We start from the raw sequence: 22,915 nt of genomic DNA, 5'->3' as shown, positions 1-22,915 counted from the left end.
ATAAAAATGGTATATAAAACAAACTGTCCACCCCATGTCCTGGTTTCCAGCCCTCTTTGCCAATTTCTGCCCCATCTACTGTGGTTGTGAGGATATATAAGGCCAGCCCAATCTCTCGGTGTGGCCACAGCAAGACACAGACTGACTCAGAAGAATGGGAAGACCAGCCAGGAAAGGTAAAGATGCATTTGCAAACTGAATAGCTCAATATCGGTGTTGATTGTACTTATTTCGGTGCCTCTCTGTAAGGGTCACTTCTCACCAGAAGCCCACTTTCTGCAAAGACTGATATAAATATGTATGTTTTCTGCAGGTTAAGCTTTCTGAATTACTTGTTTTCTTAATATTGTAAGAGCATTACAAACATTATCAACAATTCTCAAATGTTTTTCAGAGAGGTAGATAACACTTTCACCTTTTCATTTGATTGTAGCCTTCTCCATAACTTCCATTCGTTCCTGAATTAATTTTAGCTCCTGTTTATTTGCTAGTTTTATACCAGTTGTAAGCTATTTCATGCTCTTCAGGAGGCCTGGTATTGCTGCCAGCACCCTTCCAGCTTACAGACTCGCAGGGGGTTCCAAGGCTGAGCCTTCCCTTAGTTCTTTTTCCTGTGGTGCCTGGCATTTGAGCTGTGCATTGTTATTGCACAAAAGCTGACAAGCTTGGGACCACAAATGTGACCCAGGCACGGATCCATGGCTCCCAAGCATGGCTCTGTGTCTCGGTGGCTGGGCCAGGGCCATGCCACCCTGACCAGGCTACCGCCCCTCCAGGCACCAGCATGGTGAACCTCCTTGCCCCGAGCATCCTCCTGAGCCTCCTGGTCCCCGTGCACAGCCTCAGGTCACCCGACTGCGGGGGCATCCTCACCCCATCAGGACTGAGCTACCGTAAGTCTGGACCCCGGATCTCGCATGCCATTGGCGGGGAGGGCAGGCAGCAGCATTGTGCAGCCCAGTGACGAAATACCAATCACTGTCACCAGAATCACCATTAATCAGCTCGCTCACATCATCCCCCTTCTATAGCAAGTAACTGGGTGGGGGCAGGGGCGGGGGTGTTAAGGGATGGAAATGTGTCACCTAGATGGGTTCCAGTCTGTCCATCTCTCTGCTGTCATCATGACATCTGCTGCATGTCCATCATCTCAGACCACAAGCTCCAGAGTGTCTCATAAACTCTCTGCCCTATTTCACAGTTGCTGAAGTTTCAAAGCCACACACGGAGGCAGTCCTCAGGCAGAACCTAATGGCCCCCACAGTCCCAGACCTGTTTCTCAGCTCCCCAAAGCCCAGCAGGTAAGTCCCCAGCTCTGCTTTGCCCAGGCTTTGCTACCGTACACCAGTTCATGCTGGTGCTTAGCTGGAGCACTTTAAATATTGCCACAAAAAGCGTTCTGCCAACAAGGGCAAAAATCCTCCTGGAGACCAACAGTTTAGAAACAAGCTCCCGGCTCCTCCTTCAGGGTCTAAGGGCAGCAGCAACCCTCGGGACACTGATTTATCATTCAGATCTCATGGACTTTTGGGGTTTGCTCATTGTGAGTGCAGCCAGAGATCGCACATCAGTCTGTGCTGGTGTCCTGACACCTTCCTTTCGGCTCCACCAGGAATCAAATTAACTCTGTCGAAGTCTCCAAGCTGTCTCTGTCACTCATCCCTGACACCGGACTGCAGCTGAGCATCGATGTGGACCTTGGCATCACACCTGCCCCGTGAGTGCTGAGGCTGTGGGGCTGGAAGGAGCCCAAGCTCCCAGCCAGAGCAATGGGGCCGCATCCAGCACCTGCCTGTGGGAGCTGGGGCAAGTGGGACCAGGAGCATCCCCCATGCTCCATCCTCCACTTCTCCTTCCCTGGCACAGCTCAACCACCAAGGTGATCAGACTGTCCATCCTGGTGGAACTCCACACAGAAATGAACCCCGAAGGGTACCTGGAGGTGGTCACCCCTTCCTGCAAATCCACTGCGGAGGAGGTGCAGAGCACTGAGGAGACAGAAAGGTCAGCCCCATGGGTTTTCTTGTTACGGGATCTGGGTAATGGTGAAAAGAAGAAACTGAGGCAGAAGCATTGCTAGGCAGGGAGTTGATATGCCTAGGATCTGCTCACTGCCCTAAAAGCTTAGAAAGGTTAACACAAAAACATTATCTTTGTGGGAGAAACTTAGTTCTGCTTGCAGGATCGGTTTCTCCCATTTTAAGAGAGATTCATACTCTCTCAAGGGAGCGGATCTTTTACAGTAGTGCAGCAGGAGCATTTTTAATGCAAGTCTAACAGCATTTCTTCAGTGGTTTAGGATTCTGAATTGTAATTGTAGCTTAATAGGTGATAGAAAATAATGGTAATACTGTCCCTGAATGCCTTTGGGGTCAGATAAAAGATGCTCCCCTCCCCTTGGCTGAGCTGGTTCTTGCCTAACTTCTGTTCTGTTGCTTTCACCCAGCAAGTCCTCTAGCTCAGACATGGACAAGGAGATTAACGTCAATAAGGTAAGATAAAGCTTGTAAAGGCATGAGATGGGAGAAGACAAAGTTGTACAGTTCTGCAAGAATTAGAGCACTTCAAGTCAACCTGGTGCTTTTCCAGGTCTCCCCCGCAGTCCACATGCGGGGCAAGGAGCAGCAGCCCCGGTGTCATTGACCACCATCCCCTGTCCTGGCTGCCAGAAATGGCCGCGTCAGAGGCGTTCCGGGGATGCTGGCAGAGTCCCTTGTTCACCCACCCCCTCTCTTTTTGTTCTTATTCCATAGATTTGCCTGGAAGTCTCCAAATTGCTGCTTTTGCCAAATGAACAGCTGGTGTCTTTGACAGGTGAGCATTTGGCTTTCAGTCTCGTTATGAACTGAGGGCTTCAGGGCTCATTTTTGGAGCAAGGCATGAGATGCAATAGGCTCCCACCCTGCCACAGAAACCCAGCAGCAGCAGCTCTGCTGCTGTCATATCCTCAGGTGTTGTAGTCAGAGTCCAACTCAGCCTCACACAGGGCACCCACTGTTGCAACACAAGCAAGCTATCGGGCTGCAACATGGCTTTTACCATCGGTCAGATTCTACTGTCCGTGCTGTTTGTCCTTCCTCCAGAGGTCAGACCACACCACTCCCCCTCCATCCAAGCCCCTCTCCCACTTAGCGGGAACGAGCTACAGCTGCACATCGTCCATGTCCATCAACCCACTGCCCTCGAGGCAAGGCCACAGCTGCATGTTATCAATGCTAATCAACCCTCTGCCTTCATTCCTCTACACTCGGGGATCCCCTCCTTCCACCCAGCTCTCTTTCCCTGTCTCTTTACTTGGGAAACCCAGATGCTTCCCAGACCCAACCTGCTGTCACTGCTCCCTTCCTGCCTCTGAGCATCTCTCTGCTCGCTTTGCAGCTCAGTTCCCCATCACGCCAAGCTGCCAGGTCCAGTACCTGCCCCTGGCTGCCCCCGTGTTCTCCGAGCAGGGAATCACCATATCCTTGCAAGTAAGTCACAGCTTTCCAGCACTCACAAGCCAGTTCCAGGCCTTGGGAGAACAGCTTCCTCCCAGTGCCATGTGCCCTGAGACACAACAAACTCCTCTCCTTGCCTGTGTCCCTGCAGACAACTTTCCAGGTGGCAGGGATGGCGATCCCCTTGCCAGTCAGCCCTGTGCCGTTCAGCATGCCTGAGCCGGCGAGCTCCAGCTCTTCCCACCTCACCCTGGCTTTCTCTGAGCACTTCTACACCAGCCTCTTCTTCGCCCTGGAAATGGCTGGATCCTTCAACATGACCATCCCGGTGAGTAGAGCGAGCAAGGAAGGAATAGAAAATACATATTTGGAGGGACAGCCCTGCCCCACAAATGGCTTGGAAGAGCTGTGCACCCTGCAAAGAAATGACAGTGGCTCTGAGTGCCCATGGAAGTTGCAGCCCCTCACCCCCAGGCTCTCAAAAATATTGCCAGTCTAATGATGCACAGAGAATTTGCCATGAAGCATAGCTGGCACGCTGCCCTTGGCCCATGCTGGCACGCAGGAAGGCTCCAGCATGTATCCACAGGCATCCAGGCGCTCACCGCAGGGGCCGTGCTGGATGTGACCCCAGAGCAGCAGCCCCAAGCAGCCGCCAGTTGGACCACAAGCTGTGCTTTGTTTTTCAGAGCCCACTGACCACTGCCACCATGGCACAGAAGATCACTCAGGTTCGTTGCTGTCACTCCGAGAGGCACGGTCCCAGCTCAGGCAGTGCCCCCCAGCTGCCTGCCCAGCACCCTGGGGGTGCAGGGGGACAGCTGCTGTGACCAGAGATAACCCCCCTCCCTCGGCAGGTGGGCTCCCTCTTCCAGGAGGACGTACCGGTGGTGCTGCAGGCTGTGTTCAGGAGCTCACCTCAGGTGGTGCTGGAGGAAGGCAAGGCAGCCCTGAAGCTCTTCCTCACCATCCATGTTGGGGCGGGATTGCCAGCTTTCCAGAGTTTCCTGAGTGTGAACGTGGTGAGTGTGCCCTGTGAGCACGCCAAGCATGCCCTGCAAGTGTGCCCTGCAACTCGGGCAATGCCCTTTGCTCTGAGACCCGGTCCAATTGCAGCCATTGCAGGGGGCTGATTTAGCCTTTACCTGCCAGAGAACCGATGGTCCCGAGCAGCGTTTGCTTCCATTGCGTAGAGCAGGGCGAGGAGCATATTGCAGCACACGGATGGCTCGTTGCATCCCACTATTCAAAGCTTAAGCAGGACCATTTGCTTGCTCTGATCCTGTCCTCTCTTTTCTTTCCCCTTGCAGGATATGTCTGCAGGACTCCTCCTTAGCGTCGTCGACACCAGGATGATGATCTCTGCAGCAGCGATAGAGTAATGAACCCTGCTATGCTCCAAGTCCTCAAAGGGGAGGCATCCCAGTCATAGCAAGGAAAAGAGAGGGAAACTGGTCTGGGGAAATGGTGCAACTCTGGTAACACAGTCGGAGAGACAAGTGGGAACCACCCCCTCCCACTCCTCACGTTCTGCACAGGCATACACAGGCGACCAGCACATGCCAACACCACTCACCTCTGCCTGTTCCTACCACTCCACTGGCACTGCTGCCGGGAAAAGCACACGCTTGGCTGCCGATCTGCAAACACAGCCCTCAGCTGGGTTGGCTCTGGCATGCCCATCGCTCCAGACCCCAGTCCCACAGCATCCCACTCACCCCAGCACAGGCTGCCCACTCCCGCAGTGTCCCACAAACGCTGCTCAGTCCAAGTCCTGGGGGCCAAAACATCCTCAAGCCCCTGCTGCTGTCAGGCTCCTGCCACCTGCTCGGATGCACCCAGGCACCAAGTTCGCTGCTGGCTTGGCCCTAAACCCAGCTATGGTATTTGGGGGAACATGAAAGTCACTGCTGATTACAGCTTATCACAAGCAACTCCTGTGCCACTCTTTGTTTTCCAGGGATACTGTGCTCAGCCTGGCTGCCTCCAACGTGGGTCCCATTCCGGTAGGTGCCCCCAGCCACGCACCCCACAAGTGACTGAGGGCAGCTGCATCCCCTCCTTGCACTGTGCTGCTGTGACTTGCTGAATGCAAGAGCCCGCACCTTAGCACCGTCTTCTAACAGCCTGGTCACCCCCAGCTGCACCAGCCAGCTCAGAGTGCCCCAACCCAGCCCGGGCAGCAGTGACCAGCAGGGAGATACTTAATTTGGGTGCTCGCTGCACCCTGCAGAGGGGAGAGGCAGGTCCAGGCAGGATTAGGAGAGGTGCAGTGAGCCTCAGGACCCCTCTCTTGCTGGCCCCTGCCCCTCTCCTCCTGCTTTAGAGTCACGCTGTGAGCTGACCGGGGGGTTCCCTTTGGCAGGTTGCCTTGCTGGAGGAGCTATTTCTGCCCACAATCCGTGAGGAGGTACCGGCTCAGATGAATGGTGAGGAGCTGGGAGTTTTGCAGTGGTGCTGCCACACAGGTCACAGGATGAGGACAAAGGCAGCACCCAGCTGGCAACTTTCCTTCTTCTTTTTCCTAGTGGTCCTGAGTGAAGGCGTATTCCTGCCCCACATCTCCAGCTTTACCTACACTGACGTTAATGTTATTATTCACAAGGTAAGAAATGAGACATTTAAATTGCTCCCTGCTATGTTTGGTTTAAAGAGAACCTGGGAGCAACGCTTACCTCCTGGCTCCAGAACAAACTGGACCCTGCTCCCCAAGCCCTGTTAACACACAGAACCCTGTTATATCGCTTTAAATAAGCATAGATCCTCCCTAGCCCCACTGACATGAGCAGTAGCCATGTTGGAGTGGCCAGTGGCTGGTGGGGAGCGCTGTGTGGGCTGGCGTGAGCCACACAAGCACCATGCTCAGCCCTCATTCCTCCCTTCCTGTAGGACTATGTCTTGGTCCCCTGCAACCTCAAGCTACAGATGAAGATTGGAAAGTAGAGACCATGGGCTGAAGTCTGGTGCCCAGAGCACAAGTGTCAAAATTGTTCTGTTGACTCTTAAATCATGCTTTGTGTTTTGTCACTGCTTGAAATGTTGAAAATCTTTCTTGCCTTACTAGAACAACACTTTCTTGTATTTAGGGTAACAGCATTGCACTAGCACCTTTCTCTTTCAGTCCTACTGTTGGTACTTTTGTTGCACAGAGAGAATAGGTTGTAACAATGTGCCATGTTTTAATTAAACATTTCTCTTTAATGCTGCATTTTCCAGTATGACTATTGACTTTTTTCACCTCAATGATTTGTACCTGAAGACAGATGAATTTTCTTTTGCTAAGTGCCAGTACAGATGTCCAGACCTTACCTTTAATTAAGGGAGCATGAAAATTCCACTAAATTAGATGGATGCAAAGCAACCCTGTGCCTCTCAGCTGCAGAACAACATGGTGCCTACCAACAAGAGATCTCTCATCTGCTTTTCCTCCATTTCTCGTGTTACTATGGGAACATTCCGGCTGCTGGTTTTCCCTGGGTCAGAAGGAAGAGGCGGGGGGTGGGGGGGATATTGGAATCAGTCTGCGCAATGGTTTCTAATTTTAGACTTGAAGGCAGCTATATTTTCAGAACTATACCTCTGACAAAGCTCATCATGGAGAAAATGCTGAACGCACGCGTACAGACAGTGCCACGTGCCCACCCAAGGGCACCAGCGGCTGCATCTGTCAGCGTCGGGATGCTCTTTACCGCTGACCAAACATGTCCCTATGCTCGAGAGGTTGTTCAAGAAACTAAAAGGTGGGAGAGTGGGGAACCCACAACAGACTTGAGTGGGCAGAATGGAAGGGTGGGCTGGTAACTGACCTCTGAAAGCCGTCTGAGTTTGTCAGTCGCTGGGTGCTGTTGGCAGCTGCCTCTGGGCAGGGCAAGCACATCGCTGTGCCAGGGCCTGGGAAAAGCAGCCTCACGGCTGACTGTGCAGCTCTCCCGTAAGCGCTCTGATGGTGACGCTTCACATAATACCCCAGCCGTGAAGCCATATTAATTACATATACATCTGCTTTCACTTGCGACAGCTATACACATAATTTCTAGCCTCTGGAGCTGCTGAAAAGCACTTCAGAACATCATATTTCAGAGACTCAGAAATAGGAAAGCAAACAAAACAAGCCAGGTTGATTTATTACAAGGAGTAAAAAACCCTGAAGGTTTATATGTCCAGCTTGGGGACCTGACTAATGATTTTAATGCCCAAAGTTGCCAATAGTGGGAACTGCTCCTAATAAAAGTTTCCTGGTAGAGCTGCAACCATTATTCTTTGACTAATATATCTTAAACCAGTTTCCCAAAAGGAGTAAGCTACAGCAGTAAAAAGGTGTATTTCTTTGCCAGTGGATATTCTGGCTTTAGGCTTTACTGCATGGCTCCACATCTCCCACAGAGGGCTGGGGTCATGGGAGCCACACACCCCCACTCCCAGCACATGTCCTACCTGGGACCAGCTGTGGGCTCAGGGCAGAGCTGGCTCACGCTGGAGAGCTGGGGTCTTCTGCTCCTCTCTCCCATCACCCAATTCACTGAGCCCCCCAGCACAGCTGCATCTGCAGAGGACGGCCGGTGTTGTCCCCAGCAGTAAGTTTGGGCTCACCTGGAAAAAGAAATGCCAAAAAAAGTGTTTGTATTGGCATCTTTAGGATAAACGAAATTCATAATTTTCTTGGGCAGTGCCTCAGGGTCCCACAGGGAGAGCTGCCTGGTGACACACAGCTTCCCCTGCCAGAGGCACATGGAGCAGGACGTAACAACCAGGTGGTTCAGACACTGGAGAGATGGAGACAAGCCCCTTCGCCAGCCCCGAGGAGCAGCAGAGGGATGAAGCTTTGCAGGAGACATTCCTGGAGTGAGAGCTGGCGAGCCCAAGGTCCGGCACACAGCCTGGGCAGAGCAGCCAGCCGCTCCCACTGCTCACCCATAAAAAGGTTTTCCAGCATGCTGGGTGCCGGCACACTGGAAAACAAGTGTTCAGTAGTTTTTCCACTGTGGACAGGATTTACCCAGTTCTTATGAGTTCTAACTTGCAGATTCCTGCTCAGGCTGTACTCCTGAATCCACCAGCATTTCAGAGCATTAGATTAGGAGTCGCAGAAGTAGCGAGTTACACAGAGAAGGTGCTGCCCTTTCCTTTTGAGAAGGTTCCTTTGCTCTTTCCCACTCAGCCCCATGTGACAAATGGCACAAGAGAGGCCAGGCCTGGGAGGAAAAGCCATTTACAGATGCAGAAAACGACTTTGCCACTTTTCTGTGATCCTAGGCTCATGTAGCCCTTGCCCCAGATCTGTGAGACAGCAAGCCCTTGTTACACACTTCCCACCGTCTTTTCTTTCTCAAGCCAAACAGACCTCTGGGACAGTGACAGATCACAGATTACTCTGTAGCATGCCAGCAAAATTAATCCCCTCCAGCAAACTAGAATGCACACAGAAGTGCTGGCCAAAAGAGCGTGCAAAAATGATGCTAAACTTTACTTACTGTACAGAAGGCATTTGCCCAGGAACCAGAATGAAACCTGGTACAAACAAAGCCTATTGTGCCAACCTGCGGGCAGAAAGGGTGGCTGGAGAAGCCCAGCATGATCATCCAGTAACCCCGAGGCGGCACAAAGCAGCTGCCAGCGGAGGTCAGAGGGGCTGCTCATCCTGCTCACCGGGTCACACAGCCCCCCGAAACCCCACTCTGCCATGCCAGTGTCAGAGGTAGCAGTGTCACAGAGCACAAGCAGTGGCACCTGAAGCTCCCGAGCATGGCCCAATGGTCCGTGGCATCCCCTCTTGTTCATACTTTGCTTCACCACAGACACTCCTCACCCGTGTGGTTCAGCTGGGGCTGCCCACAGCTTGCTGCTTGAGCAAGGAGTCCCATCACCATGCAGGAGAATAATTTCTGCCCAGGGCCAGGGCCCTGTTGCCAGTGGCTGAAAAGCCTTTGGAGAGCATGGTTCCCCCAGCACCATCAGCCTGCACAGGGCTGGGAACCAAAGGAGCCGTTCAGACTCACCAAAACAGCAGTTTTCAGCATTACAGAGTACTTCAACCCACCCAAAACCCTTCTGCTGTGACACGAGGCACGCCAGCTCATGTGATGACAGGGAGCAGCACCAGGTTTGCCACTTGGCACAGCACAGGAGAGCTCTGGGCTCTTTACATCAACCGGGACTGCCAATGGGTCCAGCATCTCCTCTGCTATGTTCAGTGATCCCTCTGCAACATCTCATGGTGATGCTGGAAATTAATGCAACAGTCAAGGACTCTTGCCTGGCAGATACCAAACTGTTCTTACCTTCAGGCAGAAATGCAGAACAGGATCATCACCCTGCCTGTTACCTGCTCGGTGCCAGCCTCCCTCCACGCATCACCCATGCCTTAACAGTGACATACCACCACTGGCCTCGGGACACTAGCAATAAACAACACACTAGTAATAATGTCTGGGGAAAACAGGTGTTTAAGAGGCCATTTAAGACCTCAGATTTATTTATTTTTTTACCCAGAACCATTTGTTTTTCTGAAGTCAAAAATGCCTGAATTCTTTTCCCTGTAATGTGTAGAGACCAACTGACTGTTACATCCATCTAAGCAGACGTGGACTGTTGCAGGCAGATGGGTGTGCTCCGGTGTTCTCATACTTCCCAGTTATCCGGTAATGACATTTTCCCTTCAGATTCTACTAGGAAATGTTTCATGACCTTTGGAAATTTGACTTTGTTCTGATTTCTGCTGTGGATTAGCATTTGGTCAGTAGGTTACCTGGCCAGGACTAGCCACTGAAAATCCAAGTGTTTTTTTCCTCTGGAAGTTTGAGTGGAAGAAGTTTTCAAACCAAAGACCAAAATACAGTTGTCACAAAGGAACCAGATGCCATAGCAGAAGGCAGGACAGACACTCTGCCTGAGAAGCACCAGAAACCAGAATCTCATTCCAAGAACTAAAAAAGTAGGAATATTTATTCAGAGTTAGATGGCAAATGTATCCTAAGCCCCCACTCAGCACTTCATACTCTTTTGAACATGGATGATGACATTTACTTAGAAAACCATAGGCAACAAGTTTTCTTTTTCATTATATCAAGAACAATTTTCCCTCAGCACAATTTTAACAATTCCACTGTGGTATCACATAAAACTGCTATAACTGTGACCCCAAAATCATGCTCATTTCTCTAAATAAATATTTGTACACAGAGCTGCCTATCGGGTTTTGGCTTATGCAAGTATCGTGGTGTTCACACGAGCCAATTAACTTCAAAGTTTCTTAAATGTTATCAAGGATCTTGAATCAAGTTTAGAAAAGAAAAGTAGATAACGCCAGTCTTGATGTTCCATCCTCGCTGGTCTGTCTTTCTGCACAGGACCCCTCCGTGCCTCGCACTCTCCAGCTCACACAAGAATCACCAGCAGGCCCTGAAGGAGTGCAAGGGGCGACACCATCCACGTTATTTCCTGACTGCAAGGGATGCTGTTTCACAACAGCTTGTCAGCAACACACAAGGAACAGAAAACCCTCTTGCAAAAAGCCTCTTGCAAAAATCTTCACGTCAAGTTTGTAATAAGGAGGGCATGGTGCCCTCTGGGAAGTGTGGGGGAATATCCCGGCTCCTCTGGGACATCGTCAGGATGCACAGTGCTTGAATTTGGTGCAATTCAAGACTCTTTGACGGCTACCATTCAAAAGGGCTTGCCAGACCCCCATATCAGAGCTGCTCACACAGAGTTCTCTCCAGAAAGGAAAGGCAGCCTGGAGGGGGGAACAGGGACTTACCCCAGAGAGGCCGAACTTTGCTCACTGCATACCTGGTTTGATAGCTCCCATAGACATGACGTACTGGGTCACCATTTTCTGACCTGAAGGAGGTCAGACAGAGGAACCCTTTCTGACCTTAAAATCTAGGGCCCTTGCACACCAAACGGGAACTGGCAGGGGCCTGTTACAGGAGCCAGCTGCTGGAAGCAGCCCCGGTGACCTGCGCCGGTGCCCTGCGGGAGGAAATCGCCTTTCCGAACACTTACCGCTAATATCTGAATATCCACCTTTATTAAGGGAATGCCCAGCACGTTTGGCAGAGGGATCCCAATGTCCAGAGCACCTGGGGGGACAGACAGGTCCTTACATGCTGCCAGAGGGGTGAGCCCAGCTCCCACCCCATGACACAGCTGCTCCTGGGGAGGACGAAGGGAGCAGAGCCCCACAACTGCGGCAGCACCACGCACAATGTGCTGTGACGTTCCTTATGTTCTTTGCCACTAACTGCTGCCAGGGTCCTTAGAGCTGAAGACGGGGTGGGATGGTGTAAGAATAAGGTTGGGACTTCTAATTACAGCCTCAAAATGGGAATTGTGGACCTTTAACTGCTTCAGCTCTCCTGCTACAGCTTTCAAACATGCACACGTACCCTTCGCACCTCCTTCCCCAGAACTCCGGCAAAGCTCTCTCAAATGTTACAGCCGTCCAGGCCACCTTACAGCTAACGGTCACCTTACCATTGATAAGAGGCAGTAACATTTCCACCAGCAGAGTCCTGCAGTGTGGCTTCAAGTTCGAGATCTGAATCAGAGAAGGAAGAAGTACGTGAGCGGCACTGCCAGGCACAAGACAGCGCAAGCACAGCCCAGCGCTGCGGCTGGAAGACAGCCTTGGGACTGGAAATCATTTCCCACTGACAGCAAAACAAACAATAGTCCCTCTTTACTTTAAAGCAAAACTACTTTTCTTCCTCAATTTGTATTTGGTGCTTCATTTAGGAAACCTTCTACCAGGTAAAACTCCCGCCGGGCTGGAGTTCTGAGTAAGATTTGCCTGAGTAGGGGCGAATACACAAACCAACTTCAGGCTTTACATTTGCATGATTAGAAAAGGCAGCAGGAAAAAAAGAAAAAAAAAACAGCAAAAGAAGAATTGCTGCAACCCACAAAGTAGAGCAGCTAACATCTAAGACCATCGGCAGATGTAATCCATCACAGCCAGGATACATTACAGCATCACACAGCGACTGTGTGTCTCCCTCCTTCCCTGAAGCCGCAGGGCACCGCGCTCGGCCACTGTGCCCACCCAGTAAAACCCAGACTGGTACCAGAGACTTACGTTACTGATGCCAATGTCAGAAGACTCCAAGGAGAAGGAAGTGCTGCAGGGAAAGGAAAGCAAACAACCTGTCAGACACCAAGGCACCGAGCAGAGCTCACAGTGAGACCCCTGCCACCTCCGAGGGCAGTGTTACTCAGCCCATGGGCAAGGGACCCCCGTGAGGCACCACCGGGGTGGCCATAAAGGGATTACTATATGGTGACATAAAAAGCAGGCACTGCCGTGCTTCCAAGGAAGAAAAGAAAATAGGAAAATAAAAGCTTATCCTAATGTTTATTTGCTTGTAATGGAAACCGCACTGCACCAGAGCACACACCAGCTCCCGGCTTCCCCTCCCCACGCCCAGGTAGTTACCCACTCCGGGAAGGAGTCAGCTCCTGCCTCACTGAGGGCAGAGCTTCTAGAAAAAGCATCCAGTCTGGATTTAAAGAACATGAACTCTGGAGAACTTGCTACAGCTCCTAATCAATCACTGCAACCACACAACTATCTCCATAGCTAAAATGTGTGCTTTATTTCCACTTTGAATTTCTCTTTTCTACTTCTATTGAATCTTGTTATATCTTTGTCTATTGAATTAAAAGCCCTTTGATGCGTTTCTGTTCTCTATATTGCTGCACACAAGCTATGCCAATTTTGCTTCTAAATCTAGCTCTTTGACAAGCTAAATGGCTTGAAAATCTCAAACTTCACACTATAAGGAATGTTTTCCACTCTTTAATCATACCTTGACTGGCATTAATGACAGTACTTTCCTTTACTCCTTTATCAGTCATGTCCAATTTCAGACATTTCCAACTACTGCCCAGGATCAAAGTCAAGCTGACAGTCTTACAATTATTCAAGTTACCTCGTTTCTCCTTGTTATAAAACTGACACAGACTTTTCCTCCAGTCTCCTAAAACTTTCCAACTGCTGTATTGTTTCCTGAAAGTCAGCGATACCTGTCCACCTCGTGCCATCAGCCAGGTATGAAATTCTCAGATTCAGGAAATGAAATGTCTGTTTTACAGACACTGAAAATCACATTCTGAGCTAGTGGCCCCAGCGCTAACTTGCGATGCAGAGACCGTTCACCAGCTTGTAAGAGGGCAGCACTGCCTGGCTTTGTCACGGCTGGCTTTGTGCCACCCTCCCATCCCTTCTGCCGTAGTTCAGGCAGCTCCAGCAGCACCGTGTCACTGAGGGACATGCTGTTATGGCACTTGGAGCATCCCTGGTGAACTGTCCCCCTTCCTGCCATCCTGCTCTCTTCTGGCCACTGCGTCCCAGGATACCAAACCTGTACCCCAAGCTGTAGGACAGCTGGAGTCTCCCAGTGACACTGACCACCCAGGACTGCCTCAGGGGAGCAAGCAGGCTGGGTGTTGCAGCAGGCTTTGCTCCAAGCACCCAGCCCAGCCTCTGCAGGGACAGCCTACCTGCCCAGGGACAGCCCCAGCACCAGTCTGCCTCCAGCAATCGACATGCGGGCGTTTAGACCGAGGTCCTACAAGCAGACAGGGAGAGGATCAGCCCATGGAGACGCCCCCATCCCAGCTGCCAGTCGCTCAGATGGCTGCATACTTCACCAGTTTGAGGTCTTTCCGTCCACACTTACAGCCTTCAGCAGCAGGAGGTTGAGGATGGGTCCATCTAAACGCTTAATGAACACCTGAATCATGACCGAAAGCTCAACGGTGGCTTTGTTTTCTTCCAAGAGGATGAGCGGGTTCCCAGACAACGTTAGCCTAATGCTCAGAGGACTGGTCCCATGGCAGGTGGAGCACTGTGGGAATCAGGGACACATGGAAGTGGCACCCCCCACACTGGCCAGGCACGGGACCAGCAGTCCTTTGGTGAACTCTCACAGCCCCTAACTCTGTAGGGCTCCCCCCAAGGTCACACAGACCTTGCACAAGCCAGATGCCCAGAGGAGCCAGGGCCGGCAGCACGGGCCAGCACTCCTTGCTGCGGGCAGGAAGGGGCTGAGGGAGCAAAGGTGGACACAAAGGGGGCTGCAGCTGCAAGGGGGTGCCCGTGGTGGCCAGGAAACACATGATGCCAGACATTGATCAGCTCTTCCTGACAATGGCTGTGAGCTGCGAGACAAGCCATGCCCCTGCTTAGGGAGCGGGAGAAGGTTGGCTATAGTCGACGGCACCCAGGAGAGCGGGCACCGTGCAGAGGCTGCCGAGGGCTGGGCGCAAACCCCCAGCCCCTCCACCTGCTCCCACCAGCCGGCTGGGCAGCAGGGCAGCCTCGAGCTGTGCTGGCGTGGCTCAGCCGTGCTGCATGCTCAGCATGGCCAAGAGGAGGGGAGCAGAAGACTGGACACCTTTGGCAGCAGCACGCTGGCATATCCAGGTGCATCGCTTGGATAGCCTTGGACCCAGAGAGGTTTACAGAAACCCTCACACCAGCAAAAGTTACTCACCGCAGCAGGAAAAAGGGTCCTGATGGCTTCTTGCAAACGGCTGGCACCAGAGAACTGTTGGAACAAAAGCACAAGCAGCCCCAATGAGCACTCCAGCCAATTTCGGCAACACCCGTCCTGCCAGGGCTACCCTCTCCCACTTGTGTCCGTGTTCCCAGCCAGCTTGTTCACACTCCTGGGGCCAGTCCCCAAGCCCTCATTCACTCACTGTCCCAGCAAAGCCCCAGGCAGCTCAGTCCCATACAGACCTACATAATGGCAGCACCCCGAGCCCTCCACCTTCTCCATTCCTCCCCAGCTGCCTGGGTGATTCCTGGTCAGTCGTTAAGGTGAGAGCCACCAGCAGTGGAAGGAGGTGTAACCCAGAGGCTATCAACATTTGTCAGTGTGTAGACTCCTAATATTTCCCAGTGGAAGTACAGATCAGAGGTACAGAAAACGCATACACCTAGAGAATTGCATTGCATATACCACGTTGCTTTTCCCAGTGACATTTTGCAGACCCTTCAAAATGGATTACAGACCTCCACGAGTCTGTGGCATAACCAGGACGCAGGGTTTCAGACAGGGATCCCTGCGGGTGCCCATACAGAAGCAAGAATGGCTGCTCGTTGCACGTGCTGTTACAGCTTTCTGAAGAGAGCAGCAAGGAGGCAGCGCTGGGGCCTGAGCATCCGCAAACAAGCGCGGGCACATGCAAGGCCCAGCCCGGCTGCATGCCGGGGCCAGAGGCTGGGCATGCCGTGAGTGCCCTGCGCAGCCTGCCCCCTGAGCTAAGGGCGGCCTGATGCGCGTCCCTTGCCACCTCCTCTGGCATGAAATACAGGTGCTGCTACACTCACGACTTCTGGCGTGCAGGTGAAGGTCTGTGGCGGTATCTGGAGCAGGAGGGACAGGACTGCACTGAGAAAGCTCTGGCGCAGTCCCAAGACCAGAAGCTTGTCCAGCAGTGGAGGTAATGCAGAAGGGGACGAGTCATGGGGGATGATGCTACCTCCCACCTGCTTCACTGCACCCTGCAAAGAGATATGACACAGGCATTAAACTGATCTTTCAAAGCTATGAGATGTGCCCAGATCCTTGAGACTGAGCGTGCAGGGTCTGTGCCAGCTGAAGAAGCCCTCCCCTCACCAGCAGCTTAGGGAGAGCATTGCACTCGGAGCATTCCCTCTATATTTAATAGACAAAAGGAGCTGATAAAGGCCAGAGTGCATAACGGAGGCCTTTTTAGATAATAACACACTTTGTCCAAATCACACTTCACTGCTTCAGTTCACCCTTGAGATTTCACTCCAAGAGCAAATGAGCGGCAAGATGCTGCCAGCGCAGCGGTGCCAGCCCTGCCTTCCCTCCCTCCAGTGCCCAGCCAGCCCTGAGCTGCCCTCAGACTCTACAACAAACTTGCACCAATACCATCTACTTGCTAAGGAGACCAACTCTGCCCATCTGGGTCGGGGGACACACAAAGACTGACCCCAACAAAATGTCTGCACTAGAGCAAGAGCAGCTGCGCTGATCATACAGACTGTGGTGTTTATTAGCCCTTGCTATTCTTGATTGCTTCTCTCCCTGTTGCTTCTTGTTAGCCACTTTCTTTTATTTAAGTTCTCCTGTTTGAAAGTATTGTTTGTTTTTTGCTGGGTTGGTTGTGGGTTTTTTTCCCATAGTGAGACAGAAGTAAAAAACCACATCCATTAGCTTGGTTTAGCATCACCCACCACAGAGACTGAATAATGGAGGCAAAAAGCACTGACAGCCAGTCTGCAGGCAGGGCAAGGGAGAGGATGAAAACTGCTTGTCCCAACAGTTACTAACAGCAGACACAATCCCGGGATAAGTTTGCAAACAGAACAAAAGAGGGCTTGAAGAAAAGTGCACTTTGTGATGATTTGGATAAGGACCTAAATTTTTAGCTAGCATTTCCAGAACAAGTCATTAGCCCAGCTCCTCCATGTGGTTGTACTAGGAGACAACTGCTCCAACAGAATGGGGTGAGCGGTCTGAAAGGCACCACGCTGCAGCCACACTCAGAGGGTCCTGCTGCCCAGCATTAACTTACATCTAAATCCAACCCAAGGAACAAGCCAGAGGTAAACGGGAGGCTGGCCAGCCGGTAGTGAATCGTTCCTGCCGTACCGACTGGTATCACCGCTTCACAGAGAAAAAAGATCATCACAACATCAAGAAATGAGCAGCAACACAATCTCCCCCACCCTGGCACTGCAGGCCACCAGCCAGACCTCACCCCCACAAACCAGCTCCCAAGCATTCCCTTCGATGGGATGCTTGCTGCTACTCAAAATGGCCAAAACGTCCCCAAATTCAGCTTTGTGGGATCTGCCTATAGAATATAGCCCCAAACCAGCATCAAAGATAATCATCCCAGGGTGACGTATACAAATGGCATAAGGAGGGCCAAGGTGTGAGCAGCTCACTCGGACCGCTTGGGTGTGAATTCAAGGTTCAGTAACTGTCCTGCAGAAGTGCAGCTCCTCCCTGACGCACTTATGGACTAGACGTGGGACAGGGCATTTCCCACCGTGGGATCGCAGGGAAGCGGCACCTCATCCTCCCCAAGGAACGCACCGTTGAGAGTGCCCAGCAGCTGGATGTTGACAAGGTTGACCACAATATCAACGACTGGACACAGCTGCAACACAAAGCAGAAACACAACCACTCAACCCCCCTCGCCAGCCCTCCACAGGGAGCCATCACCAGCCTGATCAGACCCACCCCTTTTCATCTAAATCCCCAGGGAAAAACTGCTGCATGGCATTAGGCAGTGGCTGGGATGCTGTGAAGGACTTGGGGGCAGTGGAGCATTCCTGGAGCTGTGGTACCGCACCAAAGGGGACTGCTTTGATCTGGGGAGTATTTCAGGCTTCGCTCTTGCAGGCAGAAACACGCCGGCAGCAGCCAAGCTGGCCACGGGCAGCCCTGCTGAGCGGCATGCCAGTGATGTGGGAAAGCAATACAGAAGAACCATGCAGCTTGCTGTGGCCTCACATGTTGTTCCTGACATTTCTGCGTTTCGGCTGTGAAAGAAGGGCAATCTCCAGGCTTACCAAACCGGGCAGAGTCGCTCTCAGCTGGTTAAGCACTATCTCATTTACTGATAGGGAGAGTAAGCTGGAAAGGAAAGAAAAAAATTTCCAGTCACTACAAAGACAGCCCCCAGATAGCAGACCAGAGGATCTCAGACTTCATTTTACACGCTACTATGTCCTTAGCCATCCCTTCAGGGACACCGCTGCAGCTAATTCTGTCCAGAGCAGGAGCTGTGCAGAAAGCAGGGAGGGCAAGGACCTGCTTGTCTCACCAAGGGGAGGATTGGGCTAATTTTTGAGTAGTGAAGGTGTCAGCACCTGGGGTGTGCAGACACCATTGCACAAAAGGAGTGACCCTCTCACAGTGCAACCTGACTTTGGTCATCTCCCTCTGGTATTTAAATGAGTGCTGTAGTTAAGGGAAGGTGGAGTTGTTATGAAATATCTTCATGTTAGTTATTGGAAACAAACAGTTTGCATGTGGAATAACAAGAGGAGAAATCTGCTGTGTAACATTTCAGCACTGCTGCTAAATAGATCACTCTGGGATGTGTGATGCTTGCAGGCAGCACAGAGCCATTTACTTTTGATAATCAATATTTTTCTGGATCGTTGAGTAGAATATGCAGCAGCACACTTGGCAAGCCACAGACAGCAGGAATTCATAATGCATCTCATTATTTATGCCCAAGTTCTGCCCGTAGATGCATCTGAGGAACTGCCACGAAGTCAATCACATAGATCCCCACTCCCCCTTGCCCCACAGGGTGCTCACTTCCTGCACACCATCACCTGATCCTGCTAAAACTTAAAATATGACCCTCAGAGTGGGCAAGCCGTGGCCCCCTATTCACTTTCAGAGTCTCTTTCAAACCAGCTGCCGCACCGATTGAAATATAATGCATAATGCAAAAATTAATTAGAAGTTCAATGAACCTGAAAAGTGAGTAATTCAAAAGCAATAAAAGAAAATATTCCCCATGATCAATTTACTGTTGTATTCATCAATACATGAAGTCAGCAAATCCTTTCTGCCAAGACTTTAATAAGACTGAGCAAGAGATGGGACGCTTGCATGGAATTACACACACTCACAGCGATCAGACCGAAAACCCATATGCCCAGCATCTTTCCACGACAGCAGCCAAAGGCAGAGCATAAAACCAGAGCAAGCAATGGTGCTGTTTTCCTGCAACACTCCCTGCCCTATTAGTCCTACCCTTTGGATATCAATTCACTAGCTAAGTCTAAAGAAAGTACATTGGAAGAGGTACCAATTTCAGATCTTGAAATTTCCACAGGCAAACAGGGCAAATGAACCCTCATCTTCCAACAACCAAATTTTTTGCCAGTTCAACTGAAGCACCTGGCTTTAGCAATGAGAAAGAAATGACTTCCCTGAGGCCTGGCTCTGTATCAGCTTAGCACTGTCTGTGTCCTGGCAGACTGTCTAGATCATTGGATAAAGAGAAGAGGACTGCATGCAATGGAAAACATAAATCCACAGGCACTTACCCAGAAAGGAGCTTGATCTTTATGGCACCAAGAATGCAGAGGCAGTCTTCAATGACAACCTGGACCGTGCCCGATTCATAATTCGTGCATTTAATGTTTGCAGTAATGTTCACATCCACTAAGATATCAATTAGTTCTGAAAGAAGGCCAACCAAGCTGGAAAAAGTAAACGGGTTGAACAGATTTCATCTCTTGGCCTCAAAGAAACTCAGCAAAGCCAGTAGCAACAAATGGCACCTCCAACTCCTGCCATTCATCACAAATGCCACAGGCCATCTTTTGGTGCCTGTTCTGCTCTTTGACTTTATTATAGGTAAGAAACACCTAGAAATCTACAAAAGATGCAAAATGCCACCCAGAAGGAAGCCTGTGTGTAGGGATTTCCCTTGTCAGCCACCCTGAAACACCACACTCACCACTTGCCACTAAGCTCCAGCTTTGCAGCAATGGTCAGCTGGACCCCGATTCCTGGCAGCAGCACCACCGACAGCTTGGGGAGTTGAACCCTGACAAGGTGTAGGCTGCAAACAACAGAAAAAGCTGGCACAAAGTAAAAGCATCTTCTAACAGCTGAGCAGCTGTACCCACTGAGGAACCTGCAGTGCCCACCTCACCATGGCCACCTCCAGCTGGTGGCACGAGTATTATGAGCAAGGGATACTAGCTCCAGGATGAGAGACAGAGTCTGCCCAAAAGAAGGCAACCTAGAGTCAGACTGGGGTGGAAGCCAACTTTAGAGAGCAGTCAACCTCTTCTCTCTGTGACCCCTTCCTCCCTCTCTCAGTGCTGTCAAGCATCTCAGATACCAACAGCAGCATCAGAGCCGTCATTCTGCATCTGCATCCATAACCTGCAGTGCACTTCACCGTCCGCCTTGCTACCACACAGAAAACTTTAATTGGATCAGAATTTCAGCATCAAAATAAACTGAGGATAACTACTGGGGGCACTCAGGCCAACTGCAGCTCAGCTTTTGCTGCTGCAGCATTGATGGTGAAGGTGCACTCACGGAGAAGCGCTCGCTCTCCACTCACCCAGTGATGCTGGTGGGAGAGCTCAGCAGACCCCCTTCACCCATGATGTTCGGAAGCACAAGGCCCTGCAGGTGCTTCTGGAGAAGCCCGTTGTGAAGTATGGCACCTGAGAGAACTGGAAAACATCTCTGCATGAGAACTGGCAGCTGCAGCAATGACCTCTCTCCACTCAGACAGATCTGTCCTGGCAAAGGCGTCCCACAACAAAGCCCCACCACTCCCCAGAACTCTCATAAAGTCGCTCGCTGTCTCAATGCAGTCAAATCACACGGGGGATGATACTAACCCAAAGCTGCCCTTAGTGAACTAACCAGGAGGGGTAGCAGCAGAGAGCATCCCAGACTTCCGATTTACAGATTACAGTATGGTTGTGCACTACCAGAAATGACAGCAACCCCACTCAGTGGTTGTGTGTCAAGTCACAATTTGTATCTGATTTGTAAAGAGGTTTTGTTTCAGTTTTTTATGGTTTTGTTGGGGGTTTTTAATAGCAGCAACTTGAAACAAGCATCTTTTTTTTGCTGGAGCATTGCAAATATTAACATGGCTGCTAAACTTCACAGCAGTTGTTTGCCAAATATCAGCTGCTCCCATATGGGAATTGGCAACTAAGACAAAGATGAGGAAATAATTCAGATTTAGCCCTGCAATTCTGTAGGGCTGCTTGGTGCTGAAATGCATCTCAGTTCTGGAGCAGGGCGATTTCGCTGGCCTGTGAACCCAGTGATGGCTGTCAGAAGCAAAGTCTGCAGCCCTAAGGAATTATAAAGTAAAGATGAAGACACTCAGGAGCTTTTACTCCATGTCACGGTCCCACACAGCTTCCCAAACAAAGGTAACTCATGTTCCCCAGTTACCGTTCTGCATCGCCCCAGGACTGACGGCACAGGACAGACCAGACAGGACTTCTTGGGAGGGTGAAAGGAGGCCACAGAAAAAAATGATTCCAAAAAGCTTCAACATCGTCATCTCCAGAAGATTCCCCTGCTGGCAAGGGAGACATCAGGGTGAAAAGCAGGGGAAAAACCTCTAGGAAAAGATCCCAGGGTCTTTACAAGGAAAGAGGTTGAGTGAGAAACCAAACCCATCCTCTATCCTTGACCGAGCTCAGGTAAGACCCTGCTGGAGCCTGGGGCAGCACGCCTCGCTCATGGCCGCACACACTGACAGGCTTCAAGCACGGGTCAATAAAAGCCCTTTCCTGGTCCTTCGTGACTACTCAAAAATACTCTGTGTTCACACAATAGAAAGCCAAACTGGTTTTCCCCTGAACTGACGTTTAAGTGGCCTTTATTTCTGTACCCTTTAGATGAAGTTATGTGCGTTTTGTTGAGGGCCTTTGCCAAAGGCAGCAGCTAAGGGTTATTCTTGGGGTTTTTAACTTTCAAAAGCAATTAACTAAAGCTCAAGTGATAAAAATCAGCTAGCTATAAAGTTATAGTTTACTAATTATTAACATGAATTTAACTATGAAATAACAGACAATGAGGAGCTTGAGGCACAGCGATATCTCAAACTAAAGAAGCCACACACCAGGCACACTACACGCATCCTTCCAGAGCGGTGACACTACCAGCATGCACGTCTCCCCGCCACCACGCAGCCTTCACCAGCCGAGGCTTTGATGCACAGACAATGTTATTAGACGATGTTATTACCTGCATCAGCTGCAGCCAGCTGGGAAGGGCTCTTGGGTCCGCTCAGGCTCTTCTGGAAGTTGTTGAGACTCTGCGTCGTCCTCTCTTTTTTTGCTGCAGCTGAGATAGAAGTTGCCCTTATATAAAATCTGCAGCCAGCCAGACACGCCTTTTCCTCACAGCCTCCAGGTCTCATGAGCAGGCATCCCTCGATACTCTTGCTCTTTGCAAGCAACACCCAGCTGCCACCTCTCATGATTTATACGAGGTAACGTCACCACTGACCTGATGGTTGCCATTTCCCTTTGTGGCCTGGATTACTCAGATGCTGCTTTCCCCCCCCGGCTCCATCTTAAAAAGGATGCTCTGTAGTGGTAGCCCCAGTGGGGATCCCTGAGCTTTGAGGAAACCAACTTTTTAGGAAACTGTGAGAATTACTGAAGCATCTAAATCTGGCAGGAGGCTGATGGGGCTGCCTGTTCAGGAAGGCAGCACACGGAGTGTGGGCACAGATTCAAGGAGGCTTATCATAGGAAACAATCTACTTTTGCCAATCCCCGAGGAGTTGTGAGACTTACAGTGCTCACTCCCATTTCAAATGCAGCACTGGGAGAAGATTTTCTTGACAAAAAGCAACGCGGAGAGGTTGCAGAAACCTGATAAATGTTGGCTTTGTTAATACCAAGCTTCAAATTCATTTCAGTTACATCTGTAAAGAGTGTCACAAATTGACTGCAAAAAATGAAGTT

At 50.8% G+C, this 22,915-nt stretch overlaps 2 protein-coding genes across 2 annotated transcripts; one reads left to right on the top strand and one right to left on the bottom strand.

The window, feature by feature from the left end:
* Positions 1-784: 784 nt before the first annotated feature.
* On the top strand, positions 785-6,380 carry BPIFB2 (BPI fold containing family B member 2). Its single transcript, XM_056354490.1, has 15 exons — positions 785-893; positions 1,202-1,301; positions 1,613-1,717; positions 1,867-2,004; positions 2,447-2,492; positions 2,754-2,814; positions 3,379-3,470; positions 3,589-3,765; positions 4,127-4,168; positions 4,295-4,459; positions 4,748-4,815; positions 5,398-5,443; positions 5,803-5,866; positions 5,966-6,042; positions 6,327-6,380. Exons 1-15 carry the CDS (start codon positions 785-787, stop codon positions 6,378-6,380), a joined length of 1,344 nt encoding a protein of 447 aa, XP_056210465.1.
* Positions 6,381-10,414: 4,034 nt separating this feature from the next.
* On the bottom strand, positions 10,415-22,430 carry LOC130156591 (BPI fold-containing family B member 4-like). Its single transcript, XM_056355169.1, has 16 exons — positions 22,188-22,430; positions 21,387-21,516; positions 20,530-20,644; positions 19,912-20,016; positions 19,496-19,651; positions 17,999-18,062; positions 17,519-17,582; positions 16,992-17,083; positions 15,775-15,948; positions 14,933-14,986; positions 14,117-14,284; positions 13,938-14,005; positions 12,514-12,556; positions 11,913-11,976; positions 11,442-11,518; positions 10,415-10,835 (listed from the first exon to the last, which is right to left on the bottom strand). Exons 1-16 carry the CDS (start codon positions 22,191-22,193, stop codon positions 10,812-10,814), a joined length of 1,404 nt encoding a protein of 467 aa, XP_056211144.1. The 5' UTR covers positions 22,194-22,430; the 3' UTR covers positions 10,415-10,811.
* Between the last annotated feature and the right edge of the window lie 485 nt (positions 22,431-22,915).

The sequence above is a fragment of the Falco biarmicus genome, chromosome 10 (genome assembly GCF_023638135.1).
Source record: "Falco biarmicus isolate bFalBia1 chromosome 10, bFalBia1.pri, whole genome shotgun sequence".
NCBI lineage: Eukaryota > Metazoa > Chordata > Aves > Falconiformes > Falconidae > Falco > Falco biarmicus.
Note: the sequence above shows the minus strand (reverse complement) of the source record. Positions and strands in the feature narration are given on the sequence as shown.

Coding starts and splice junctions, on each gene's coding strand:
- BPIFB2 (XM_056354490.1), top strand. CDS start 785: ATGGTGAACCTCCTTGCCCCGAGCATCCTCCTGAGCCTCCTGGTCCCC. Junction 894..1,201: donor CCCATCAGGACTGAGCTACC/GTAAGTCTGGAC, acceptor CCTATTTCACAG/TTGCTGAAGTTTCAAAGCCA. Junction 2,493..2,753: donor AGGAGATTAACGTCAATAAG/GTAAGATAAAGC, acceptor CTTATTCCATAG/ATTTGCCTGGAAGTCTCCAA.
- LOC130156591 (XM_056355169.1), bottom strand. Junction 17,084..17,518: donor GCTGCTGGGCACTCTCAACG/GTGCGTTCCTTG, acceptor TTCTCTGTGAAG/CGGTGATACCAGTCGGTACG. Junction 12,557..13,937: donor CTGGGGCTGTCCCTGGGCAG/GTAGGCTGTCCC, acceptor CTTTCCCTGCAG/CACTTCCTTCTCCTTGGAGT.